Raw genomic sequence first — 24,467 nt, forward strand, 5'->3', positions numbered from 1 at the left:
CCGAGTCAAAACGTCGTGCGTCTATTCCTCCCACAGGTACTGCCTGCCCTGCAAAGTTCCACCAGTACTTTGTTTTTTAACTATATTGTCCTGGGACCCTGCCATCTTTGGACAATGTGATCAAGTAAGATAATCAACTACATCTCCAAAGGTTACTGGGGATGTTACTTGTCACAGTGCCATCATGAAACATTTCTATTTATATGGTGAGTTTCAGAAATATTGAGATGTTAAGAACGTTTTATTGCCATATGGAACAATTAAATTCTTACTTGTAGAAGAGGCACAACAGATTGTAAACACTGTACTCAGTAGAAATCTTGAAACACATCATAGATAATTAAGTGATTTAAGGATGATTATTATTGTACTACAGTAAATAGGCAACAGAGCTTCACTTAGACATGTCCCACATATGCAATGTGGAAAGGACCTCCAAATCTGCTTTTAAGTGAAGCAATTCAAAGGATAGATTTTGGCTGGGGTTTCCTCTGTTCTTTATTTAATGCCAAGACATTGTATGTAACAATCTAAGAAGTTTAACCTCGTCCAAAAGACAGCAATGCAACATTCCCTGAGTACCTGAAATGTTGGCTGAATTTTGTGGTAACTGTCTGTCGAGTGTGATTTGAAACAATAACGTCCTGATTCTGAAGACAGAGAGCTACCACAGACTCTAGGTTACTGTTGACTGCTGTGGCTCAATGGATCATCACTCTTGCATCTGCCTCTGCAGGTTGTAGGTTCGAGTGCACCCTGGAGCTACGGCACAGTCAACGGCACAGCACACATCCTTCTCAATGTGCTTCTGGTCCTCCCAACTCCATGAACACCAAGAGTAGACCCCAACCACAACCAAATATGGTGCCACCTTCACCTTCCCCCACCACCACTATTTAAGCTGTTGATTCTCCCCATCCCTATCCCCACACGCTCATCATTCAGACCACTGGGCCCCATCGCCACCACATCACTATTCAAACTAGCAGTCTGCAGTCTACTTCTATTCGATGAGTTGTGACCATTGGATCTGGGTTTGTATGGGACTTTAGCTGAGTGGGACTTGTCCTGTTTAGGCGTCACAATGGTCCAGCAAAACAATCTACAATGGGTTGACTTGGTGTCTCTTACATACAGTGAAATATTTCCACCCGGCTAAACCAAAGAAAAATGAGTCAACACATGTGCTATCATTGGCTTTTCTGCTCTAGCGACCATGTTTGGCCACCTACCACTTGTCAGGCTTTGTCCCAACCCCACCTTTCTTCCAGCTTTCTCCCCAACATTGCAATCAATCTGAAGAAAGGTCCCAAACCCAAAACGTCACCCAGAGATGTTGCCTGGCTTGCAGAGTTACTCCAGCACTTTTTGTCTTTTTTTGTAAACCAGCATCTGTAGTTCCTTGTGTCTATATGCTTGTGAGTTATTGTTTAATAAGGTATAACAATTTCTGTACGACCATCAGTGTGTTTACTCTCATCCACTTCTAGGGGTGTTAGTGTTGTCCTGGTACCCTTCTGGACTAGAAGATGACTACAGTGATCCAGTGGATGATCTAGTACCTGCCATTCTGGATGCTGCAGAAAGATACAGTTTAAAGGTAGTACTCTGGGTTCTAACTCTCCCTCTTGTCTTTCCTTCCTTCTATCTCTTGCTCTGTCAGAAGTTTCCTGTAATTTAATAGATGGAATGGGGAAACAAAGAGGGAAATTGAAAGGAGACACAAGGAACTGCAAATGCTGGAATCTTGAGTAAGTGCTGGAGGAATTCAGCAGGTCAGACATCATTTGTGGAAGGAATAGATCTGAAGAAGGGTCCTGACATGAAACGTCGCCTGTCCACTACCTCCACAGATGCTGCCTGACCCGCTGAGATACACTGGCACTTTTTTGTCAAGAGATTAAAGGAACTGCATAGGAATTCAAAAATAACCAGAAATGGGGACTGAGTGTGAGTTTTATGGTCCACAAGACAACCTATGCAATGAACCAGCAGCAAGCCCGATTCATGGACGATTTAACAGACTGCACTGTTTAAAGTTGAGCTTCACTCAGAAGAAAGTTGATAATTGTTCTGCATCTAATATCACCTGTGAATATAAGGGGTTGTGACAGCAGGCAGCACAGAAACAGGCCCTTCAGCCCAAATATCCATGCCAAGCAATGTGCCCAACCAAATTAGTGCCTGCGCCTAGGCCGTATCCCTCCAAACCTTTTAAATGTTGTCATTGTCAGCTGTTTCTACTACTCCATCCAAAGAGCCACCTTACTCTGTGTGAAAAATATACCCTAAAAATCCCTTTCATATCTTTTCCTCCACATCACCTTCACCCTATGCCCTCTAGTTTTAGACTCCAATATCCTGGGGAAAAGACTGTTTACTCACTGAATCTATATGCGTCATGATTTTATAAACCTCTATAAAATCACCCCTCAGCCTCTTATGTTCGAAGGTAAAAAGACTCCAGTCATCCTCCCCCCCTCGTTGCAACTCAAACCATGCTTGTAAATATTTTGTGCCATCTTTTCAATGTAATGGCATCCTTCCTATAACAGGCTGACTAGAACTGTTCCAAATGTGGCCTGACCAAAATCTTGTTGAGCTGTAACATGACATCCCAAATTCTGTACTCAATATCTTAGTGATGAAGGCGAATATGCCTTCATTATTCTACCGACCTCTGTCGTTACTTTAATGGAACTATATACCTGTACCTCTAGGTATCTCTGTTTTGCTAGACTCCACATGTCCCTAACACTTATGGTGTAAGTCCTGCCCTGGTTTGTCTTTCTAAAATTCATCACCCTTCATTTATCTGAATTAAACTCCATCTGCCATTCCTTGACCCATTGATCAACAATCTTACATAACCTTATTCAATAACCACTATATCACCCCTTTCAAAAACATAATCCACAAACTTACTCACCATTACCATATACATACTTATTCAAATCATTAACATCAATAACGGACAACAGTGGACCCAGCACCGATCCCTGGGCCACTTGTTACAGGCCTTCTGTCTGGCATCGAGTCCACTACCACCATTCTCTGCCTCCTACCTTCAAGCTCATTTTCTAACCGATTGGATAGCTCACCCTGGATCCCATGTGATCTAACCTTCTGGACCAGCCTACCATGTGAAAACTCATGTCAAAGACCTTGCTAAAGTTATTTTATTTTATTGTCACGTGTAACGAGGTACAATGAAAAGCTTTTTGTTGCGTGCTATTCAGTCAGCTGAAAGACTATATATGATTACAATCAAGGCATCCACAGTGTACAGATAGAAGATAAAGGGAATAATGTTTAGTGCAAGATAAAGTTCAGTAAATTCTGATTACATATATTTCAAGGGTCTCTAATGAGGTAGATAATAACCTCTCTCTAGTTGTAGATAAGATGGTTGCCTGATGACAGCTGGGAAGAAACTGTTCCTAAATCTGGATGTGTGCGTTTTCACACTTCTATACCTCTTGCCTGATGGGAGATGGGAGAGGGGAGGAGAGAGGAGGAGAGAGAGAGACCGGGGTGAGACGTTTGTGATTATTCTAATGGCCTTGCTGAGACAGCATGATGTGTAGATGGAGTTAATGGGAGGTTGGCTTGTGTGATGGTCTGGGCTGCGTCCATATATTCCATGTAGACAAGGCCTATTACTGATCTATCAATCTTCTTGATAACCTCTTCAACAAACTCAATCAAATTTGTGATACATGCCCCTGCACCAGTGTTCTTGTAACCTGGTTGCTACCTCTATCTGCAGGATAATAGCTGTCTGCTACTGCGGACAGATGGCTCAGGATAAAGAGGCAAATTAATTATAGGACAGCTTTTCAAATGTTGATTGAGAATATAGAACTGCGGATAGTGCGGCTGCCTCACAAATCCAGTGACCCGGGTCTGATGCTGACCTCGGATGCTACCTATGTGGAGTTTGCACGCCCTTCCGTGTGACCGCGTGGGTTTCCTCTGTGGGACACGGTGGACCAAATAGACCATGCTGTACCTTCAATCAATTACTTGGTGTAGGGTGGGGTGTGGTATGGGGAGGCACTTGTGGACAACCATTAAGTTCAGAGCTGTGTTGCAGAGTTTAAGATGGCCCAGTCACTAGGGTAGACACCCTGGATTCTAGGTTGGTGAAGGGAGGTCATTTGAGAAAAGAGACTCTCTCCATAATGTATTCCTAAAACATGCAAATTCTGTAACTGATTAATTATCGGAGGCTCTAGCCATAATATATTTCTAAGATATGCATATGCAGGTGGCTAATCTGACACCTCTAATTAAGAAGGGAGGAATAGATAAATGGATAACTGCAAACTGTTAGTCTAATATTAGTGGGTGGAAAATTCTTGGAATTTGTAATTTAAAGTTAACGAGCATCCAAAATGCATGCATTAATTAAAAACAGCTCGTGTTAAATTGTCTGAAGGTAAATTGATGAGGTATTTGACCATTATAATCACTTTTTAAAGAAATTAACAATGTCTGAATTGCTGCAGATAGGGTCTACGCGCTTTTCTAGAAAAAAAAGATATGCATCAAAAAAGCAAAAAGCAAGCGGAGATAATTCAAAGTGACTAATGTTGGATAATGGGCAGGAAACTGTTCGTATCTGAGAGCAAGGTTGCGAGTAGTCTCCTGATGCCTCAGTATTCAAATGGAGAGATGATCTGCATAGATACAGGAAAATATAGCATGGATATAAAACTCACAGCAATTATAAAATATAGTAGAATGAAGACACATAGGAAGTGTGATTACAACGGGGCATTGTCTTCTAGTGCCTTTTAGATCTTTTGGATAGATCAGCCAAGCATTGATTGGCGGAGTAGACTTGATGGGCTGAATGGCCTAAATCTACTACGTAATAACTTACGAAGTTATGATCTTATGAACTACCAAAATAAAAAAAAGGGTGGGAGGACAAAGGCCAGAGATAAAAAGATAGAATATGTGAGACAAAAGGATTGAAGAGTTGTGAATTGTGAAGCTAGAGGGAGGAATGTAGGTGAAGGGGGAGGGGAGAAATAGGTGCAACTCCAGGCGCAGGAGAGGGGAGATTATATGAGGGAAGAAGGGAGGGGGATTATGTAGTTATCTAAAATTGGAGAATTGAATGTTCATCATTGGGTTGTAAGCTGATCTGATAGATCAGGAGGATAGACACAAAAAGCTGGAGTAACTCGGCGGGACAGGCAGCATCTCTGGAGAGAAGGAATGGGTGACGTTTTGGGTCGAGACCCTTCTTCAGCTTTTTGTGTCTATCTTCGATTTAAACAAGCATGTGCCGGTCCTTCCAACACAATGGTTCAGGAAGGCCCAGGGCAGAAAAGTCAATATGGGAATGGGAAGAGTTAAAATGGTTAGCAACCAGGCGATCCTGCAGGCCTTGGCAGTCCAAGCATAAGTGTTCAGCGAAACGGTCGCCGAGTCTACGCTTGGTAATTAGATAAAGCTTTAAAAATGTAATTAGGAGTTGGTTTTTCCACCCTCTAAATGGTACATTTAGATCTTTGCAACAACTGAAATTATACATCACATTTAACTATAAAAAGTTTGACGTTTCACTGGAGCATAATTGGACCAAGAAAATAAAACGAGGTTAAAGGGGACATTAGAATGGACGACCACGGACAATGTCAAAGAGGTTGTTTTCTTAAAGGGAAAGAGAAGTTTATTTTGTCATTAAAAGACATAAACCAATTGATATGCTGATGCGAATTGAAATATACAAAAAATTCCAGTGCCTAATGGCTATTAAATATTATTAATTGCACAATATATTTTGGTATTTGCTTTTATTTTCTGAAGTTAATGCATGCTAACTGTAGCTCTGTATAGCTCTGTGGCTGATTAAAACTTTTAATTAATTTTCTGGGCCGTGATTAGACACGGGAGTCTATTGCTCCTTTCAGGCCGATTCTGCATTGACGTTTATTATCCTGACAACCAGGGAATGAGTTGAGCAAAGATGCTTTCATTTCGGCTGATGGATCAGTGTTCTTATTTAATGAGCTGTGTTCTCTGCTCAACTAAGCCTGCAATGCACTTTGAATCTCCATTTTAATCAGCTGTTGCAGTGCAGTTGTTGGATGTGGAAACTGAGTACACACTTACAGGGCATCAATAACCTCACACTCACACAAATAAATAAGAATTCGGTGTTTGGGAACATGTTTGGTGGGAAATAGTTTATCTTTTTTAGCCTCTCCTTTCCCCCCCCCCCCCCCCCCCCCCCCCCCCCCCCCCAGTTTAACATGCATATCTGATTTATTAAATGGTGCCCATATTTATTATGCTGCTAGATAGAATTTGTACAGCATTTACACAAGGAGAGTTTTAAGATGCAGCATGGAAACAGACCCTTTGGCCCACTGAGTCCACACCAACCATTGATCATCCATTCACACTAGTGCTCTATTCTCTTGCTTCCTCATCCACTCCCTACATTTTACAGTAACCAATTAACCTACAAATCCACAAGTATTTGGGATGTGGGAGGATCTGGGGGAAACCCATGCAATCAAAGGGAGCACATGCAAACTCCACACAGATAACACCCGAGGTCAAGATTGAACCCGATCTCTGGTGCTGTGAGGCAGCAGCTCTACCAGCTGAGCTACTGTGCCCCCTGAGTTTGCTGTCATTTGTCAATTCTTCAGAAAGACCTCATTGTGGGCAAACTTGCAATGAGTTGAGACCATCTGCGTGCGGTGTTCTTACGATGGATTGGCCTGTGGGTGAAACTATCATCTTTAAGGCAGCCAATATATCTGCATTTAAGTGGTGCCTTCACAACAGTCATCCAAAGCACTTCACAACCTATGGTGTTATGTAGGACACATAGTGTGCCTAGTGTGCATGCATTGCAATCTAACAAGATAATCTCTTATTATTCAAACAGCACTGTTGAGATAATAAAACAAAGTGAGCAGCATAGCTAATAAAAATCTCCTTTAAAATTTTTAAAATCCTGTCAAGGGTTTTTTTTTCATTCATCGGAAATAGTAGATAGGACGTTTTTTCAATATCTTAGCAAGGTCAGAACATAAGCACTCCCTAGTACGGTGCTGGCCAAACAACCCAGAATATGTGCTCCCTCTTAATTACAATTCACAAATAGCAAAATGAACCAAAGTAAAATACCCTTCTTCTCCATATGCGGATTTTGCTCTAATTCTTTGTGATTTAAAACTGACACAAATTCACAGAAAATCATACCGTCACGCTCACAGTGAAAGTGGCCTCATATCTGAAAGGACTAAGAAAATGTGTTTGTTTTAATCAGAGAAACAAGGAAGTGCAGACGTTGGTTTACAACAAAAAAAAAGCACAAATGCTGGAGTAATTCAGCATGTCAAGCAGCATCTCTGTAGACCATGGATTGGTAACGTTTCGGGCCTGGACCCTGATGAGTGCGAAGAAGGATCCCGACCTGAATCATCACCTATCCGTGTTCAACAGGGATGCTGCCTGTCTGCGGTTATTCCAGCACTTTGTGTATTCTTTCTTTGTTTCAATCGCTTTTTAACATGGAATTAATTAAATTGTAGAATGCAGTGAGGTATAAATAAAAGTGCAGTTGGACCCATGACAGGGTTTTACTTGTGACATAGTCAGCACTCCAGGGTGTAGAAATTCTGCAATGTCATAGAATCTGCTGCGTACTGAAATAATTTGACATTGCAGAGTTCAAAAATAATCATTCATGAAAGAGAAATGGAAAGAAAAATCTTTAGACCATTTAGCTCATGTCTATCAGGACTGGTAGGAGGACATTTGGAAAATCTTAATATAATTACGAGTTGACATAATTTTTTTAACTGAGTTTAGTTTAGTTTAGTGATATAGCAAAGAAACAGGCCCTTCGGCCCACTGAGTCCGTGCCGACCATTGATCACCCATTCACACTAGTTCTGTTATCCCACTTTTCCATCTGCTCCCTACACATTAGGGGCAATTTTACCGAGGCAAATTAACCTACAAACTTTGAGCTGGGAAGATAAAGAGCGGACAAGAAGATATAGCTTATTTGGATTTTCAAAAAGCAGTTGATACTCTGTAAAAGGTCACTACACAAGATAAAAACCCATGTTATTGGGAAGGTATGTTAGCCAGGACAAAGAAAGAGAGATGGTGTAAATGAGCATTTTCACATTGGCAGTCGGTATCCACTATGGTGCCATGGGAATCAGCGCTGGCCCACAACTATTTACAAACTAAGTGAACCAAGCAAGTGCCAGATTTGCTAACAGTACAAATATAGATGGTGAATCAAGCTGTGAGGAGCACACAAAGGTAAACAAAGTAGGTTAGGTGAGTGGGCAAAAATTCATCTAGAGGAACAGAACGAATATTGTTCAAAGGGTGAGTCGGCTGAAGTACAGAGGGACCTAATTGTCCCTTTTTTCCCCTCCGATTATAATATTGGGGGCCATTCAGCCATCTATTCTATGCCAGCTCACACAGCAACCTATTAATCCCCCAACAATTTTCCTGTAACCTATTCTCTTTGTTTTCATTTTTGTTATTTTCCTGTAACCTATTCTCTTTGTTTTCATTTTTGTTATGTAGAATCAATAAAATTATAGAATGCAATGAGAAATTTAAAATGCAATTGGTCAGCACGGTGGCACAGCGGTAGAGTTGCTGCCTTACTGCGCCACATATGCAGGATCGATCCTGACAACAGATGCTGTGTGTACGGAGTTTGGACGTTCTCTCTGTGACCGCGTGGGTTTTCTCCGGGTGCTCCGGTTTTCACCCACATTCCAAAGACGTGCAGGTTTGTAGGTTAATTGGCTTTGGTAAGAATTGTAAATTGGCCTTAGTGTGTAGGATCGTGTTAGTGTACGGGGTGATCACTGGGTGGCATGGACTAGGTGGGCCGAAGGGCCACTTTCCCAGCAGTGTCTCTAAACTAAACTTAACTAAATTGGGCCCATGAAAAAGTGTCATTTACACTTTTTCTCACAGAGAGTTGTGAGTCTGTGGAATTCTTTGCCTTTTTTCTTTGCCGGTTTTCAAGAGAGAGCTAGATAGGGTTCTTAAAGATAGCGGAGTCAGGGGATATGGGGAGAAGTCAGGAATGGGGTACTGATTGGGGATGATCAGCAATGATCACATTGAATGGCGGTGCTGGCTCGAAGGGCCGAATGGCCTACTCCTGCTATCTATTGTCTATAACCAGCATTTCAGAGTGTAGAAATAATGCAATGTTATAGAATCTGCTGCGTAATGAAATTCACATTGCGGACCAGAAATCATGTCAGAACTTTATGCCAAAACTCAAAACACTGGAGGAGGTTGGCAGGTCAGTCAGCATATGTGGGAGGAATGGACAGGCAACATTTCAAGTCAGGACTCTTAGAACCATAGGGGCATACAGCATGGAAATAGATCCTTCGCTCTAACTGCCCATACCAACCAAGATGCCCCAGTCCCACCTATCCGCGTTTAGCCCATAATCCTCTCAACCTATCCTATCCATATACCTGTCCAAGTGTCTATTAAAGACTCTTCTTTAGACTGATTACAGGAGGGAGGATGAAGCTCCCTGGATAAGACAGGTGGGGCTGGACAAAGCCTGGCAAATGATAGGTCCAGTTTTAGCCTCCTTACTACAATCAGTCTGAAGAAAGGTTCCAATCTGAAACATAGTCTGTCCATTCCCTCCACAGATGCTTCCTGACCCACTGACTTCCTCTGACACTTTGAGTCTTGCATCTGCAGTACATGATAGCCTCATAATTTATGGTAGACAAAAATGCTGGAAAAACTCAGCGGGTGAGGCAGCATCTACGGAGCAAAGGAAATAGGCAACGTTTCAGGTTGAAACCCTTCTTCAGACTTCTTCAGCCTCATAGTTTATGTTAGCTCACAGAGCAATCCCATCTATTCCATTCTCCCACTTACTCCCCTGCAATCTATTCTCTCTCATGGGCCTCCTTGGCTCTTCTGCCATCTACATACACTGGGAGCAATTTACAATAATCATTTAAAGAAACATATGATAAACGAATAGGTCGCCTGGGCTTATATTCACTGGAATTTAGAAGGATCAGAGGGTTTCTTATAGGAATATAAAATTCTTAAGGGATTACACAGGCTAGATGCAGGAAAAATGGTCCCCATGTTGAGGAAGTCTAGAACCAGGGGTCACAGTTTAAGAATAAGAGGTAGGCCATTTAGGACTGAAGTGAGGCAAAACTTTTCCACCCAGAGACTTGAGAATCTGTAGAATTCTCTGCCATAGAAGGCAGTCGAGGTTATTTCACTGGATGTACACCTCCCATCTCAAGAGCAGGACTATCTCTACCATGGTTTCCGCCTCCATCTCTTTTTGTGCAAAATCTCTCCTTGGCAAAATCAAGAGGGGAACGGATTGGGTGAAGACACAGAATCTTTTAAACAGCGTAGGGGAATCAAGAACCAGAGGACATGGGTTTAAAATCATAAGCAGAATTAGGCCATTCGGCCCATCAAGTCTACGCCATTCAATCTATCTCTCCCTCCCAACCCCATTCTCCAGCCTTCTCCCCATAACCTCTGACATCCGTGAGAGGGAAACATTTTTGTAGGAACCTGAGGGACAACATTTTCATCCAGAGGGTGGTGGGAATATGGAATGAGCTGCCAGAGGAGGCAGTTGAGGTATTTACTATGACAACATTTAAAAGACACTTGAAAGATACAAGAATGGGTTTACAGGTATATGGGCCAAATGCAGGCAAATGGGACTGGCTGAGAGGGGCATTTTAGTCAACAAAGTTAAGTTGAGTTGAGCCGCAGCGCCTGTTTCGGCGCTGTATTGAAACTGATATGATGTCAATCTATGGGCTGTAGATTTATTTAGTTCCTGTTGCTCTCAGGAGCAGAGCTGATAGTCACCATCTCATTTGATCCAGACTACGTTGGTCCTCAAAGCTAAAGCACGATGTTCTTTGTTCCGCACAGCAGTAATTTGCCAATCTCTTTGAAGTTTTTAAATCTTAACTTCCCACACACTTAGAGGATGACAAGGATAAGGCAATCAATACAGATAAACCAAAGTACTTAAATACTGTCATGTTCTCATTCTGATCAATAGCGTCTGGCTATTGTTGGTTGGGAAAAAAAATAAACCCAAGCATGCCAAGGTCAGCAGGAGAGCAAGTAATTATGCATTTAAGTTCTTTAAGAGTTGTATCCATTTTTTAACAATACATTTTGATTATCAATGTTGAGATACCAAATTAACAGGGCAATTCAAGGTGCAAAACTACACCTTGTTTGTTTACGGAAATGATATGGTAGCATTTATTATCCATCCCAAAATCCTCTTCAACTGAGTTCAGGTCAATCACATTGGTGGGTTCTGAAGTCACAGCCAAGCAAGACTGGGTAAATGTAACAGTTTCAATCCTTGAAGGATACTCATGCACCAGTCATGATTTTGGGACAATCGAGTAGTTTTGAGATTACCATTGATTTAAATGAAGGACGGAATAATCAGAATGTGTCTTGCATGCCAATGTGGTGATAGAGTGGAGTCGTTTGTAACTGTGAGTACTCCAGATTATTTTTGCTCTTTAGCTGCCAAATCAGGATAAAAACCTATAATAACCAAGCTCAATATTGCAACTAACCATCAAGCTAAAACGGTTGTAGTGATTCTTCTAGGGTAGATAGGTCCAGAGAACCATAAATGTCCAGGCAGTGATATGAAGGACAGCTAAGAAAGGATGTTTGAATATTCTTGAGGGAGGTAGTAGTGGCTCTACAATTCCAAATAGATCTGTTATCCATTCACATTAACCAGGAGAGAAACACATTGCTGTTATATTTTTAGCCACGGAGACCAAATTCATATGCAGTACTCCATCTTAATGGGCTCATTTTGGCTCTCTGCTCTTTAAGGAAAGTTTCTAGAGTAATGTCGCATGGCAGTCGGCAATGTGCTGCTTTCTGTGGTTTTAGGAACTTGCATTATTGCAACTTCGTCAAGCCTTGCCCACAGTGTAATCGCAGGAATCAGCTGAACATTGGACGTGCATTCTAAATGGTAACACTGCACAGCTAGAAATGCATTTTGTTTTAGGCATTGGAAGATGGGGGATATATGAGTCTGAGAGGGAACTTGGAAAGGGTTCTTTATTGATTTGTAACCTTGAGTGGTTAAAGATACGGGTGAAGATGTGGGTGACGAATGTGTTTAAGTGGGATCATTTCAAGAAAATTCTACCGCATGAGGAGGACACAAAACAACCATCTCCAAACCACATTTGTACTGACAGAGTAAACACAAGCCTTCGCCTTTCAACAAGATTCTGGCTGATACTGCGCTTTCCCAATCCCCATCCTCTGTCCATGTTGCTGCCCAAGAAACATCACCTTCACTATTGAATCCATTCAAGAGTTGAGCATCACAGCTCTCTTCCAAAGGTGTATCACCTTCACTTCAAGAAATTATTCTTCAATTCAAAGATAGACACAAAATTCTGGAGTAACTCAGAGAGACAGGCAGCATCTCTGGAGAAAATGGATAGGTGACGTTTCGGGTCAGGACACTTCTTCTATCTTTGGTAGAAACCAGCATCTGCAGTTCATTTTTATTACACCTCCTCAACTCAAACTTTTTTGAAGATGATGAGCCTAGTTTTCCCCATTCTGCAGCTGGAGGAGGATACCGCTCGGCATCAACCCTGTCAATCCTTCTCTGAACTTTGTTTGCCTCTATGTAATCATTTCTCATTCTTTAAATTCCATGTTATCCCACTTTTCCGTCCACTCCTGACAGACTAGCGGCAATGTGCAGAGGGAAATTAATCCATATATCTTTGGGATGTGGGAGGAAACCTGAGCATGAGCTTGACGGCAACAGGGAGAATGTGCAAACTCCACACAGACAGCACCCGGGGTCAGGATCGTGACCCGAGTCTCTGGCACTGTGAGGCCAATGTTCCGTCTGAATGTCTGTTTTTATTTCAATTGTTAGGCCTATTTTAGATATGGTAATTTTAATTTTTAAAGCTATATGTATTTATTCTGTTTTTATTAACTGCACTGACGGGAACTGATTGAGAAACAATTTTTTGTTTCATCTGTGTATGTAAGTACTCAGTTAAAATGACATTAATGTAAATACTGAATATTGACTCCGTCAGCTACACCACTGTGCTGCCATAGTATGAGCCTAGTGATTGCTGATACAGTTCAGCATTTTAAAACGATGACAGGGCTACACTGGCTCAGATTATACCTTATGCTGCAAGAGGAACATATGCTTCGTTCTGATACAGGGTTTTGACCCAAAATGTTGACCATTACTTTCCACCTACAGATGCTGCTCAGCACGATGAGTTCCTCCAGCAGATTTTTTTCGAGCTTATTTAAATTATTCCTTATGATCCACCTCAAAACGCAATACTCCGTCTAAGCTCATGGTCAAAATCTTCTTGACAAATAATAAAGTCAAAGTTAAATGAAAAATGCTCGGCTTATTTCCATCAGAGAAGCATTGAGTTCAAGTTGATGAAGTTCAGCATTTTAAATCGATGACAGGAGAAGATTGCATTTGGGCTGATGGATTGATTATGTGTCCGATTTCAAAAAAACAAACTAAGGACTATTGATAGAATTATATATCAAAATATTAGTTTAGAAGCCAGAAAATATTCTCTTTCACTATGTCATCAGACTCTTGGATAGATATATTACCAAAATGTGAAACTAATACCAACAGAATGAAGCTAGATTGTTTTTCTGAGATGCCAGAGCATCTCAAGTAAGTGAAAGGTACCTCTACTGTTACCAACACTATGTCTCATAACACCCTGCCCAACCATTTATCACCATATTGTTGTGGTTATCATTTATATAACCTTATAACAAATACAGCACGGAACCAGGCCATCTCGGCCCTTCTAGTCCGTGTCGAACACTTACTTAGACACATAACAGACCTTAGAACATAGAACAGTACAGCACAGAAACAGGCCCTTCGGCGCACAATGTCTGTGCCCATCATGATGCATATCCCTCCATTCAGTGTGCCTCTCCGAAAGCTCCGTAAACCCCATCACTCATATTGTACCAAAGTGAAGAAACCACAGAGGGTGAGGTCCTGGGGATTTATCCACCTAAGGCTTTTCAAGACCCCCAATACCTCCTCCTTCCTAATCACAAGCTGCCCTAGCATTTTAGTATTCTCCGCACTTATTTCACTGTCCTCCACGCACATCCCGAGACTCCAAGCACAAATCCCCTCCTTTATCCTTGCGCGGTCCAACCTTCTCCCTGGTTAACCTCTTGTGTATAATGTAGTTGTTAATGTAATAGCCTTTTGTCTTTTTAAATTCTGTGCATCATTATTTTTCCTAGGTGGCATTTCATATCTTGCCATATACAGGACGCAACGAGCGCTCGCTGTATGAGAACGTCAAATACATCGTGGACAAGTAAGTGCTTGTATTGAACAAATCCTCACCCAAACTCCCATCATACATGCTAAGACAAGTTTAAAAAAGGGTCCCAACTTGAAACATCACATCCTTTTTCCCCCAGAGATGCTGCCTGACCTGCAGAGTTACTCCAGTACTTAGTGTCTAAGTTTAGTTTAGTTTGGAGCTACAGCATGGAAACAGGCCCTTCAGCCTACCTAGTCCATGCTAACATCTGCCACCCATTCATACTAGTTCTTTGTTATCCTACTTTCTTATGCAATCCCTACACACTCAGGGTAACTTTTTTAAGAGGTCAATTGACCTAGTTACCCACATGTCTTTGGGATGTGGGAAGAAACAGGAGCATCCAGAGAACACCCACGCGGTCACAGGGAGAACATGCAAACTCCACATAGACTGCGGCCGAGGTCAGGAACAAACCTGGGTCTCTGGTGCTGTGAGGCAGCTGCTCTACCAGCTGCAAAACCGCGCCCCCAAAAGTGATGAGAATGTGTGCTCTAAGGGGAATGGACATACAGTGGCTTGCAAAAGTATTCATATCCCTTTTCAGTTTTTTTATTTGTAAAAATATTTGAAAACCATGTGTCATTTTCCTTCCACTTCACAATTATGCACCACTTTGTGTTGGTCTATCACATAAAATCCCAATAAAGTACATTTACGTTTGTGGTTGTAACGTGACAAAATGTGGAAAAGTTCAAGGGGTATGAATACTTTTGCAAGCCACTGTATTTCTCAAAACAGAACGGGAATAAAAACATGTTAAACATTTGAGGCCATTTTCACACCTTCTTTAGTATAATTGGTCCTATAAAGGGGCAATGCAGTTTAGTGTTGGGGAAGCTTCAACAACATAAGGCATGTGACAATTCCATATGTGTGCGTAATCGTAATCACATGATAGAATGGAGCGATTACAGGGCAGAAGGGAAAACATTATTTCAACCAGCGTTTCAAAGGTCTTTTATTGTCACATGTACCAATGTACAGTGATATGCGAATTACCATACAAAATGTGAAGTAATATGCGAGTTGACATTCTGGCTTGAATCTGACATTCCACTCATTGATCATGACTAAAACTAATCTCCACCCCACACTTCTTCCAAGATAAACAAGACAGTAGCTAACAAGAGAATCCTCAAATACAAATTTCGCTGTCAAAGACTTTGTTATCCAGATGGGATTTTATGAAAGTGCATTTCAGTATTTTACTTGAATTTCACATGATGCCTCTACTGTTTAAAAGATTCAAAACCAGTTCAGAAATGGATAACCTTATTGTTTAGGTTGAGGTTGTTCTATTGTCACATCTACCAAGGTACAGTGAAAACCTTTGTTTTGGATGCTATCTAAAGAGATCAGATATACCATACATAAATACACAAAAGATAGAGCAAAGGGAAAGATACAGTCAAGAATATCATTGTAGCACATCCGTTCCATAGGCAGAGTCCCATGCCCACAGTAGGGTAGAGGTGAATCAGACTGTAGTTTATGGAAATACAGTTCTGAAGCCTGATAACAGAGGAAAAGAAGGTGTTCCTTTGTCTGGTGGTATGTGCTTTCAAGATTCTATACCTTCTGTCGGATGAGAGCTGCAAGGAATGACTCTCTGAGGCAGCATGAAGTGTAGATAGAGTCAATGGTGGGAAGTCTGGTCTGAGTGATGGACTGGGCTACATCTACAACTCTGCAATTTCTTGTACTTTTGGGCAGCAAATCAAGCTGTGATGCAACCTGACAGAATGCTTTCTATGGTGCATTTGTAGGTGTTTGTAAGAGTCACTGGAGATGTCCTGTCTCCTCAGGAAGTGGAGGTGTTTGTGTGCCTTCTTGGTCGTCGCACCAATGTGGTTGGTCCACGACAGATCACTGGTAATATTAACGCAAGGGAGGTGAAGTTCTCAACCATTTCCACAATCTGCACCCTAGATGCTGATTGGGGCATGTACTCCACCACACTTACTGAAGTCAATAATTTGCTTTTGTCTTGCTGACATTGAGGGTCAGTTATTGTCTTGACACTACATCACTAAGTTCTCTACCGCTTTCCTATACTCTCATCTTTTCATGGTTCATGATTTGGCCCTCAGTGGTGTAATTGCAAACGTAGATGGGAGTTGGAGCCAAATTCAGCTGCACAGTTGTGTGTGTGCAGGGAGAACTATGGGAGACTAGGTGAGCAGCTTATCCTCCACCATTTTGTGTCTACTTTGATTTAAACCAGCATCTGCAATTCTTTCCTACACACGCAGCTTACCTTACTGATTGTGGTCTGTGGGTCAGAACGTCGAGGATCTAGGTCAGAAGTTTGGATTGGATTATAGTTTTGAAGGCAGAGCGACTGTCGATAAATAGGAGACGTAAAATATGAGTTTTTGTAGTCTAGGTGTTCCAGAGATTAAGGCAACTCAAGTAGAATAGGTAGAGTGAAGGGGAAGATACAGAGTGCAACATATAGTTCATAACTGTTGTGGCACACCAGTTATACAAAGACCAATGTCCTTAATGGAGTAGAGGTGAGTTGAATAGCGCCCTAACTTATGGAAGGACCATACAGTGGCCTGATTACAGAGAGGAAGATGCTGTTCCTGAATCTGGTGGTACACTCTTTCAATCTTCTGCCCGACAGAGGAAGGGAGAAGGGATGAACGGGGTGGGATAAGTCTTTGATTAGGTTGGCTGTTTTTCCGAGGCTGGGTTCACAAGGTTTTCTTTTGAGCAGCAATTTTCAAATCTGTTACGGCTTGTTGTCTAAGAATTCTTCTGTCAACAACTTATTTTTGCAGATATGGAGACCATTCAGCCTTTTACAACTACAGGACCAGCACTGGGAGATTACTACCTATGTTTTACATCTATGACTCCTATCTGACACTCCCAGCAGCCTGGGCCAATCTCCTCACCCCCTCTGGTTCTTCCAGTATTCGCAATACGCAGTATGACGGCATATTCATTGGGCTATTGGTGGAGGAAAAGCACAAACAGGACATCCTGGAATCGGGATTCGATGGATTATACACTTATTTTGCGTCCAATGGCTTCTCATTTGGATCATCCCATCAAAATTGGAAGACTATCAAGACTTTCTGTGACAGCAACAACCTGATGTTCATTCCAAGTGTGGGGCCTGGGTACATAGACACCAGGATACGCCCATGGAATAATCACAACACAAGGAACAGGGTCAGTGGGAAGTACTACGAAACAGCCCTTCATGCTGCCCTCACAGTGCGGCCAGAGATCATATCCATCACGTCTTTCAATGAATGGCACGAGGGCACCCAGATAGAGAAGGCCATGCCCAAGAAGATCGCACAGTATACCTACTTGGACTACCAGCCACATGAGCCAAATCTGTATTTGGAGTTAACCCAAAAGTGGGCCGAACACTTTAGCAAAGAGAAAGAACAATGGCTGATGTAAAATATTTACAACTGAACTTTGGCTTTTGTTTTTCTTTAAATAAATTGGCAACAAGTATTTTCCCACTACTGGAGTTTACAGAATATGCCTTTAGCAGCCCCATGTTACTGAATGTCCATATGTTTGTCCATGTTGTAACACGGGAGGTGGATGCTTGTGTGGCCAAAGACAATCGAGCACATTCCTTGAGATTGTTTGACTAACATACTTCTCATAAGATTCTAGATTGAGTTAAGTTACATCTGAGATATCTTCGAACCGCTTATCTGAATTTTTACCTGTTGGTCAAGTTCTCTCTTCTATCCCCATTCCATCTATCTCTTTTACAAAACATAGTTTCCACACAGTCCACACAGTGGGAGAGTTTAGGACAAGCGCTAGCCTCAGAATAATAGGTCGCACCTTTAGAAAGATGAGGAATTTCTTTAGTCAGAGGGCGAGAAATCTGTGGAATTCATTGCCACAGATGGGCTGTGACGGTCGTCAATGGATATTTTTAAGGCAGAGATGAACAAATTCTTGATTAGTACGGGTATCAGGGGTTATGGGTAGAAGGCAGGAAAATGGGGGTGGAAACGGCTGTTGACTTTATCAGGTTTGCTGTCCTGCCTTCATGGTATTTACGTATAGGAGCATGGACGGGGTGGGTGTATCTATGCAGATACGATGAAGGCAGGACAGCAAAACAGATAAAGTCAACAGCCGTTGCCACGTGGAAATCTAGATTTCTATTGACTTGGTGACAAAAAAATTAGTTGTATATTGAATGCTTTTGTTTGTTTTGTTGCTGCAAAATTAAAGAGCAATAAAATGTATTAGCACTGAATGATTAAAGGATGGCACCCAACCAGACTACTGAACTGTCCTGCTGTAAGCGAAGACGTGGTCCTGGTCTTGCATTTATATTATTCAAGTGATATTTGCTCAAATTTTAGAATGTACTAGTATGTTAGCAATTATTCTATGAATGAAGGATGACACCCAACCATTTCATTCTTCATTCCAACTGTTGCATTGTTTCCTTATTGCAGATTGTATTAAGTGTATGACATAAGGTATCAAATAAGTCCTACATCACTTCTTTGTCTGCTTGACTGGAATTTCAAATAAACCTCAGATTTTTTACACACATTAAAACTAACGTTGCTTAGCTCGAAATGATAATACAAATGTAGGGTTGCCAGTTAGGATGTGCACCACTTCAGTCTCTACTTGGCCCAAAGACTTTGTGTTCTACAATCCAGATATGTGGAGAGTGCCCCGTCCTTGATCTGATAACCCCAAATAAAATGAATCAATTTTGACGTCCATTCCTTGTAGAAAATACTTGCAGCAGTTGTTCATGAGTTATAGGAGCAGAATTAGGCCATTTGGCTCATCAGGTCTACTCCACCATTCAATCATGGCTGATCTATCCTTCCCTGTCAACCCAATTTTCCTGCCTTCTGCCCATAACCCCTGATACCCGTACTAATCAAGCATTTGTCAATCTCTGCCTTAAAAAATATCCATTGACGACCTTCACAGCCATCTGTGGCAATTAATTCCAGATTCATCACTCTTTGACTAAAGAAATTCCTCCTCATCTTTCTAAAGGTACGCCTTATTATTCTGCGGCTGCGGCTTCATGTCCTAGACTCTTTCACTGTGTGGACAAGAGAAATGAACATTGCATTTTGTTTTGTAAAAGAGATAGATGGAATGGGGATAGAAGAGAACTTGACCACCAGCTAAAAATTCAGATAAGTGGTTCCAAGATATCCCAGATATAACCTAACTCAATCCAGAATCCTATGAGAAGTATGTTAGTCAATGTGCTTGAATGTGCTTGGCCACACAACCATTCAGCTCCAGTGTTACAACATGGGCAAACATATGGACATTCGGTAACATGGGGCTGCTAAAGGCATATTCTGTAAACTCCAGTAGTTGGAAAAGCAATCTCTACCCTGAAGTTAAATCACTGATATTGAAGGAGGAAGAAGAAGAAATCATAACAAAAAAAGTTATGGAATTAAGGGCTGTGAGGAACTGGCACAGAAAGGAGACGAGGCCTGGGCAAGTCATTGAATGGTGGGGGAGGTTTGAGGGAATGAGTGGCTTCTTTGTGCTCCTATTTTCTCATGTAGACATGAATCGCTTTTAATTAACATGCAGAGGCCAGGGCATCAGTGGCAAGTGGTGTGTATTATGAAAATACAAACAACTTGAAGGAAACATGAGTTAAAGCGCAGTAACTGATAAGGAAATGGCTGTACTTACAGAGAAGAAAACTCACAATGGAAAGAAAAAATTTCTTTGTCTGTAAATTACTTCCATCACTGTGAATTATAAATTAACCATACCAGTCTTTGGGAAGAATTCTATATATACAGTGCATTCAGAAAGTATTCAGACCCCTTCATTTTTCCACATTTTGTTACGTTACAGCCTTATTCTAAAATGGATTAAATTCTTTTTTTTTTAAATCATCAAACTCCAAGCAGGGCTGTCATGTGCCTTTTACTGAGTGGCTTCCGTCTGGCCACTCTACCATAAGAGCCTGATTGGTGGAGTGCTGCAGATATAGTTGTCCTTCTGGAAGGTTCTCCCATCTCCACAGAGGAACTCTGGAGCTCTGTCAGAGTGATCATCGGCTTCTTGGTCACCTCCCTGATCAAGGCCCTTCTCTCCCTCTTGCTCAGTTTGGCCGGGTGGCCAGTTCTATGAAGAGTCCTGGTGGTTCCAAAGTTCTTCCATTTAAGAATGACGGAGGCTCCTGTGCTCTTCGGGACCTGCAATGCGCAGAAATTGTTTTATACCCTTCCCCAGATCTGCATCTCGACACAACCCTGTCTCGGAGGTCTACGGACAATTCCTTCATCTTCATGGCTCAATGTTGAGTGTCATAGCAAAGGGTCTGAATACTTATATAAATGTGATAATTTCAGTTATTTTTATTTTTATTACTTTGCAAACATTTCCAAACACCTGTTTTCGCTTCTTCATTCTGGGGTATTGTGTGTGGATTGATGATTGTTTTTAGATTAATTAATTTTAAAATAAGGCTGTAACATAACAAAATGTGGAAAAAAGTGAAGGGATCTGAATACATTCTGAATGCACTGTAGATCTCTTTTTTTCCTACAACATTGAATGATTATTTAGCATTGCAAAATGATGGCTGTAGGTTTCTATAGTTTAAAAAGATTGGATTTCAGAGTCATATGCAACTAAAGATCAATATGAACTGCTGAAACTTGCCATATTTTGTAAAATGGGCGAATTGAGCTGGGTAATATGAGCAAAATTAAGTGGCACTGTCATTTGAATAAATATAAAAGCTGAGCAATGTGTGGATGCTAATATGAGAAAGGGATAATAGGGAGATGAAATATGAGAGCAAAGCAAGAGAAACAAGAGGAAAGAATGAAAATGAAATAGACAGAAATGTGAAAGAAGAAAAGCAACAGATGCAGGGAATGGACAAAAGTACAAGACCAGGTTATCGACCTCCTATCGTGAATAAAGTACAAAATTGAAGAGCCATTACTTTATTTCCTTCAAGATCTAAATCAACCTGTAACACCAGCAAACAGAAAATGAGAGTCCCCAGAATGTCCTCACTCCAAACTACCTTCTTATCAACCTCCAATTCCACGTTACTGCACAAGATTAATTCATTTTCTTTTTCATGTGAAGCCAACTTTCACAAGGCTTCATGTTTTTAGATAATTCGTAATGGTCTAATGTACAAAACCTTGTAAAATATTAGGAAGAGAACCCTACAAATTTGTCTTGGTAACACATTGAGTTACCTTCCAAATCTCCCAATGTTGCAGAGTCAATAAGACTCAAAATCCTTACCTATGTGTAGCAATTATCTGCAACTATAAATCAGATGGATGAACATGAGATGCATTATGATCTCAAGGAGATTTATCAAGGGCTGCTTGAGAAACTGGAGCAGAAAAAACTAAACCAGAGAGTGCAGTGTGACATCTCTTGCAACTCATAGAAACATAGAAAATAGGTGCAGGAAGAGGCCATTCGGCCCTTCATGGCTGATCATCCACAATCAGTAACCCGTTCCTGACTTCTACACATAACCCTTCATTCTGCTAGCCCCAAGAGCTATATCAAACTCTCATTTAAATGCATCCAGTGAATTAGCCTCCACTGCCTTCTGTGGCAGAGAATTCCACAAATTCACAACTCTCTGGGTGAAAAAGCTTTTTCTCATCTCAGTTTTAAATGGCCTCCCCTTTATTCTTAGACTGTAGCCCCTGGTTCTGGACTCCCCCAACATTGGGAACATTTTTCCTGCATCTAGCTTGTCCAGTTCTTTTTATAATCTTGTACATTTCTATAAGATCCCCTCTTAACTTACATAAAGAAGCTTTTACTATCATTCTTTATATTCTTGGCCAGCCGACCCTCGTACTTCATCTTTTCACCCCGTATTGCCATTTTTGTTACCTTCTGTTGTCTTTTGAAAGTTTCCCAATCATCTGGCTTCCCGCTACTTTTTGCTATGTTATACACCTTTTCTTTTAGTTTTAATCCATCCCCAACTTCTCTTGTCAGCCACAGTTGCCTTATTCCCCTTTTAATCTTTCTTCCTCTTTGGACTGAAATGATCCTGCATCTTCTAGATTATGCCCAGAAATTCCTGCCATTGCTGTTCCACCATCATTCCTGCTAGGATCCTTTTCCAGTCGACCTTGGCCAGCTCCTCTCTCATGCCTTCATAGTCCCCTTTGTTCAACTGCAACACTGACACTTCTGATTTAACCTTCTCCTTCTCAAATTGCAGATTAAAACGTATCATATTATGGTCACTACCTCCTAGCGGTTCCCTTATTAAATCTGGTTCCCTTATTAAACCTTGAGTACCCTTGTAAATCTGGTTCATTAGACAACACTAAATCCAGAATTTCCTTCTCTCTGGTAGGCTCCAGTAAAAGCTGCTCTAAGAATCCATCTTGGAGGCACTCCACAAACTTCCTTTCTAGGGGTCCAAAACCAACCTGATTTTCCCAATCTACCTGCATATTGAAATATCCCATAACCATGATGGCATTACCTTTTTTACATGTCAATTTTAACTCCCGCTGCAACTTGCACCCTATATCCAGGCTACTGTTTGGGGGCCTGTAGATAACTCCCATTTGTGTCTTCTTACCTTTACAATTCCTCAATACTATCCACAGCGAGACTACATCGTCAGTCGCTATGTCACCCCTCGCAAGGGACTGAATTCCATCCTTCACCAACAGAGCTATCCCACCTCCTCTGCCCACCTGCCTGTCCTTTCTATAGGACATATGACCCTGAATATTCAGTTCCCAGTCCCGATCTTCCTGCAGCCATGACTCTGTAATCCCCACAATATCATATTTACCAATCTCTATGAGCCTCAAGCTCATCCATTTTACTTCTTATACTTCGTGCATTAATTATATACTTTTAATCCATTACTCACCTCATTTTTCACATCGATTCCTATTTCACTTGGCCATACTCTCCTCATGATGGATTTCTCCTGATCATTTTACTGCTAGGAGGGCATAGCAATATTCTACATTGAACATGGAAATTCCATGTTTGAGAAATGTAAACCGGGAGAAGAGTTTTAATGGGCCGAAAGGTTTGTTTCTGTGACGTACTTACTTTCTTCTGATACACCAAAGAAAGCATTTGTCAGGCAACTGGCGGAAGTAGAAGTGAGTTATTCACCAGCACTGCCAGGTAAGAGAAGTGGTTTACCCTAGTGCGTACGGGCTAACTGACAAGTTTTAAGAGCCAGACCTGATAAGAACAAACGACAGTGGATGAGAGATCTACAACATCAGGAAGGCAATGACTAACGTGGCTGAATGTACAAATGTAAATAGGAAAAACCTCAAAAACAAGAAGCTGCTGGAAATTTGGAGTACACATCACCGTGTTCCTTCTAAATTGGCAAGGCTGGCTCCGATTATACTTTGTACTGCAAAGGGAGCACATGCATAGTCATAATGTAGTTTTGGTCTAAAAAGTCAACTATTACTTGCCATCCACAGATGCTGCCCAACCCAACGAGTATTTTCAGCAGACTTTTATAGCATATTTAAGATTATTCTTTGTGATTCCACGCGAAAAGCAATACTCAATTCGAGTTTTTCTTGACAAATTATAAAATTAAAGCTATAAAATTTGAAACTTGAAGTGTTACTGCCTGCAGACAGAACATCAGACAAGCAGTCATGTGCACAAACAAACAGTAACAGCTTAATCTCATGGAAGGCAGATGTAGATCTCAGGAAGTGACAACACAAAAGAGCACATTCTGTGACAGTGTTCCATTGTGATCAACTCCATTTGGCAAAAGACATCACATCACACCAAGATTACTGAGCGAGTGACAACGTGCCTCTTGAACTCTACTCAGACCTGCATTATTCTTGGAATAAGCATTCGTTCTTCAACCCGAGGCGTGGAAGTCCAACAAGAGAGTAAGTGCTTAATGGGATGTCATTTGGTAGACATAGTGGTGATTAGTGTGTTCCAAGGGAGGTACATAGTTCCTTTGCAATACAAACTTTGACCCAAGGACAAATA

General features: G+C 41.3%; 1 protein-coding gene across 1 annotated transcript in view; it reads left to right on the top strand.

The window, feature by feature from the left end:
• LOC129709611 (glycoprotein endo-alpha-1,2-mannosidase-like protein) overlaps nucleotides 1–17,900 on the top strand; it is a 34,739-nt gene extending 16,839 nt beyond the window's left edge. Inside the window, exons 2-4 of the mRNA XM_055656067.1 lie at nucleotides 1,491–1,600; nucleotides 14,374–14,450; nucleotides 17,249–17,900. Of these exons, the coding sequence (XP_055512042.1) occupies nucleotides 1,491–1,600; nucleotides 14,374–14,450; nucleotides 17,249–17,885 (824 nt within the window). The 3' untranslated portion in view covers nucleotides 17,886–17,900. The remainder of the gene's footprint in view (nucleotides 1–1,490; nucleotides 1,601–14,373; nucleotides 14,451–17,248) is intronic.
• Nucleotides 17,901–24,467: the final 6,567 nt, after the last annotated feature.

The sequence above is a fragment of the Leucoraja erinacea genome, chromosome 26, assembly GCF_028641065.1.
Source record: "Leucoraja erinacea ecotype New England chromosome 26, Leri_hhj_1, whole genome shotgun sequence".
NCBI lineage: Eukaryota > Metazoa > Chordata > Chondrichthyes > Rajiformes > Rajidae > Leucoraja > Leucoraja erinaceus.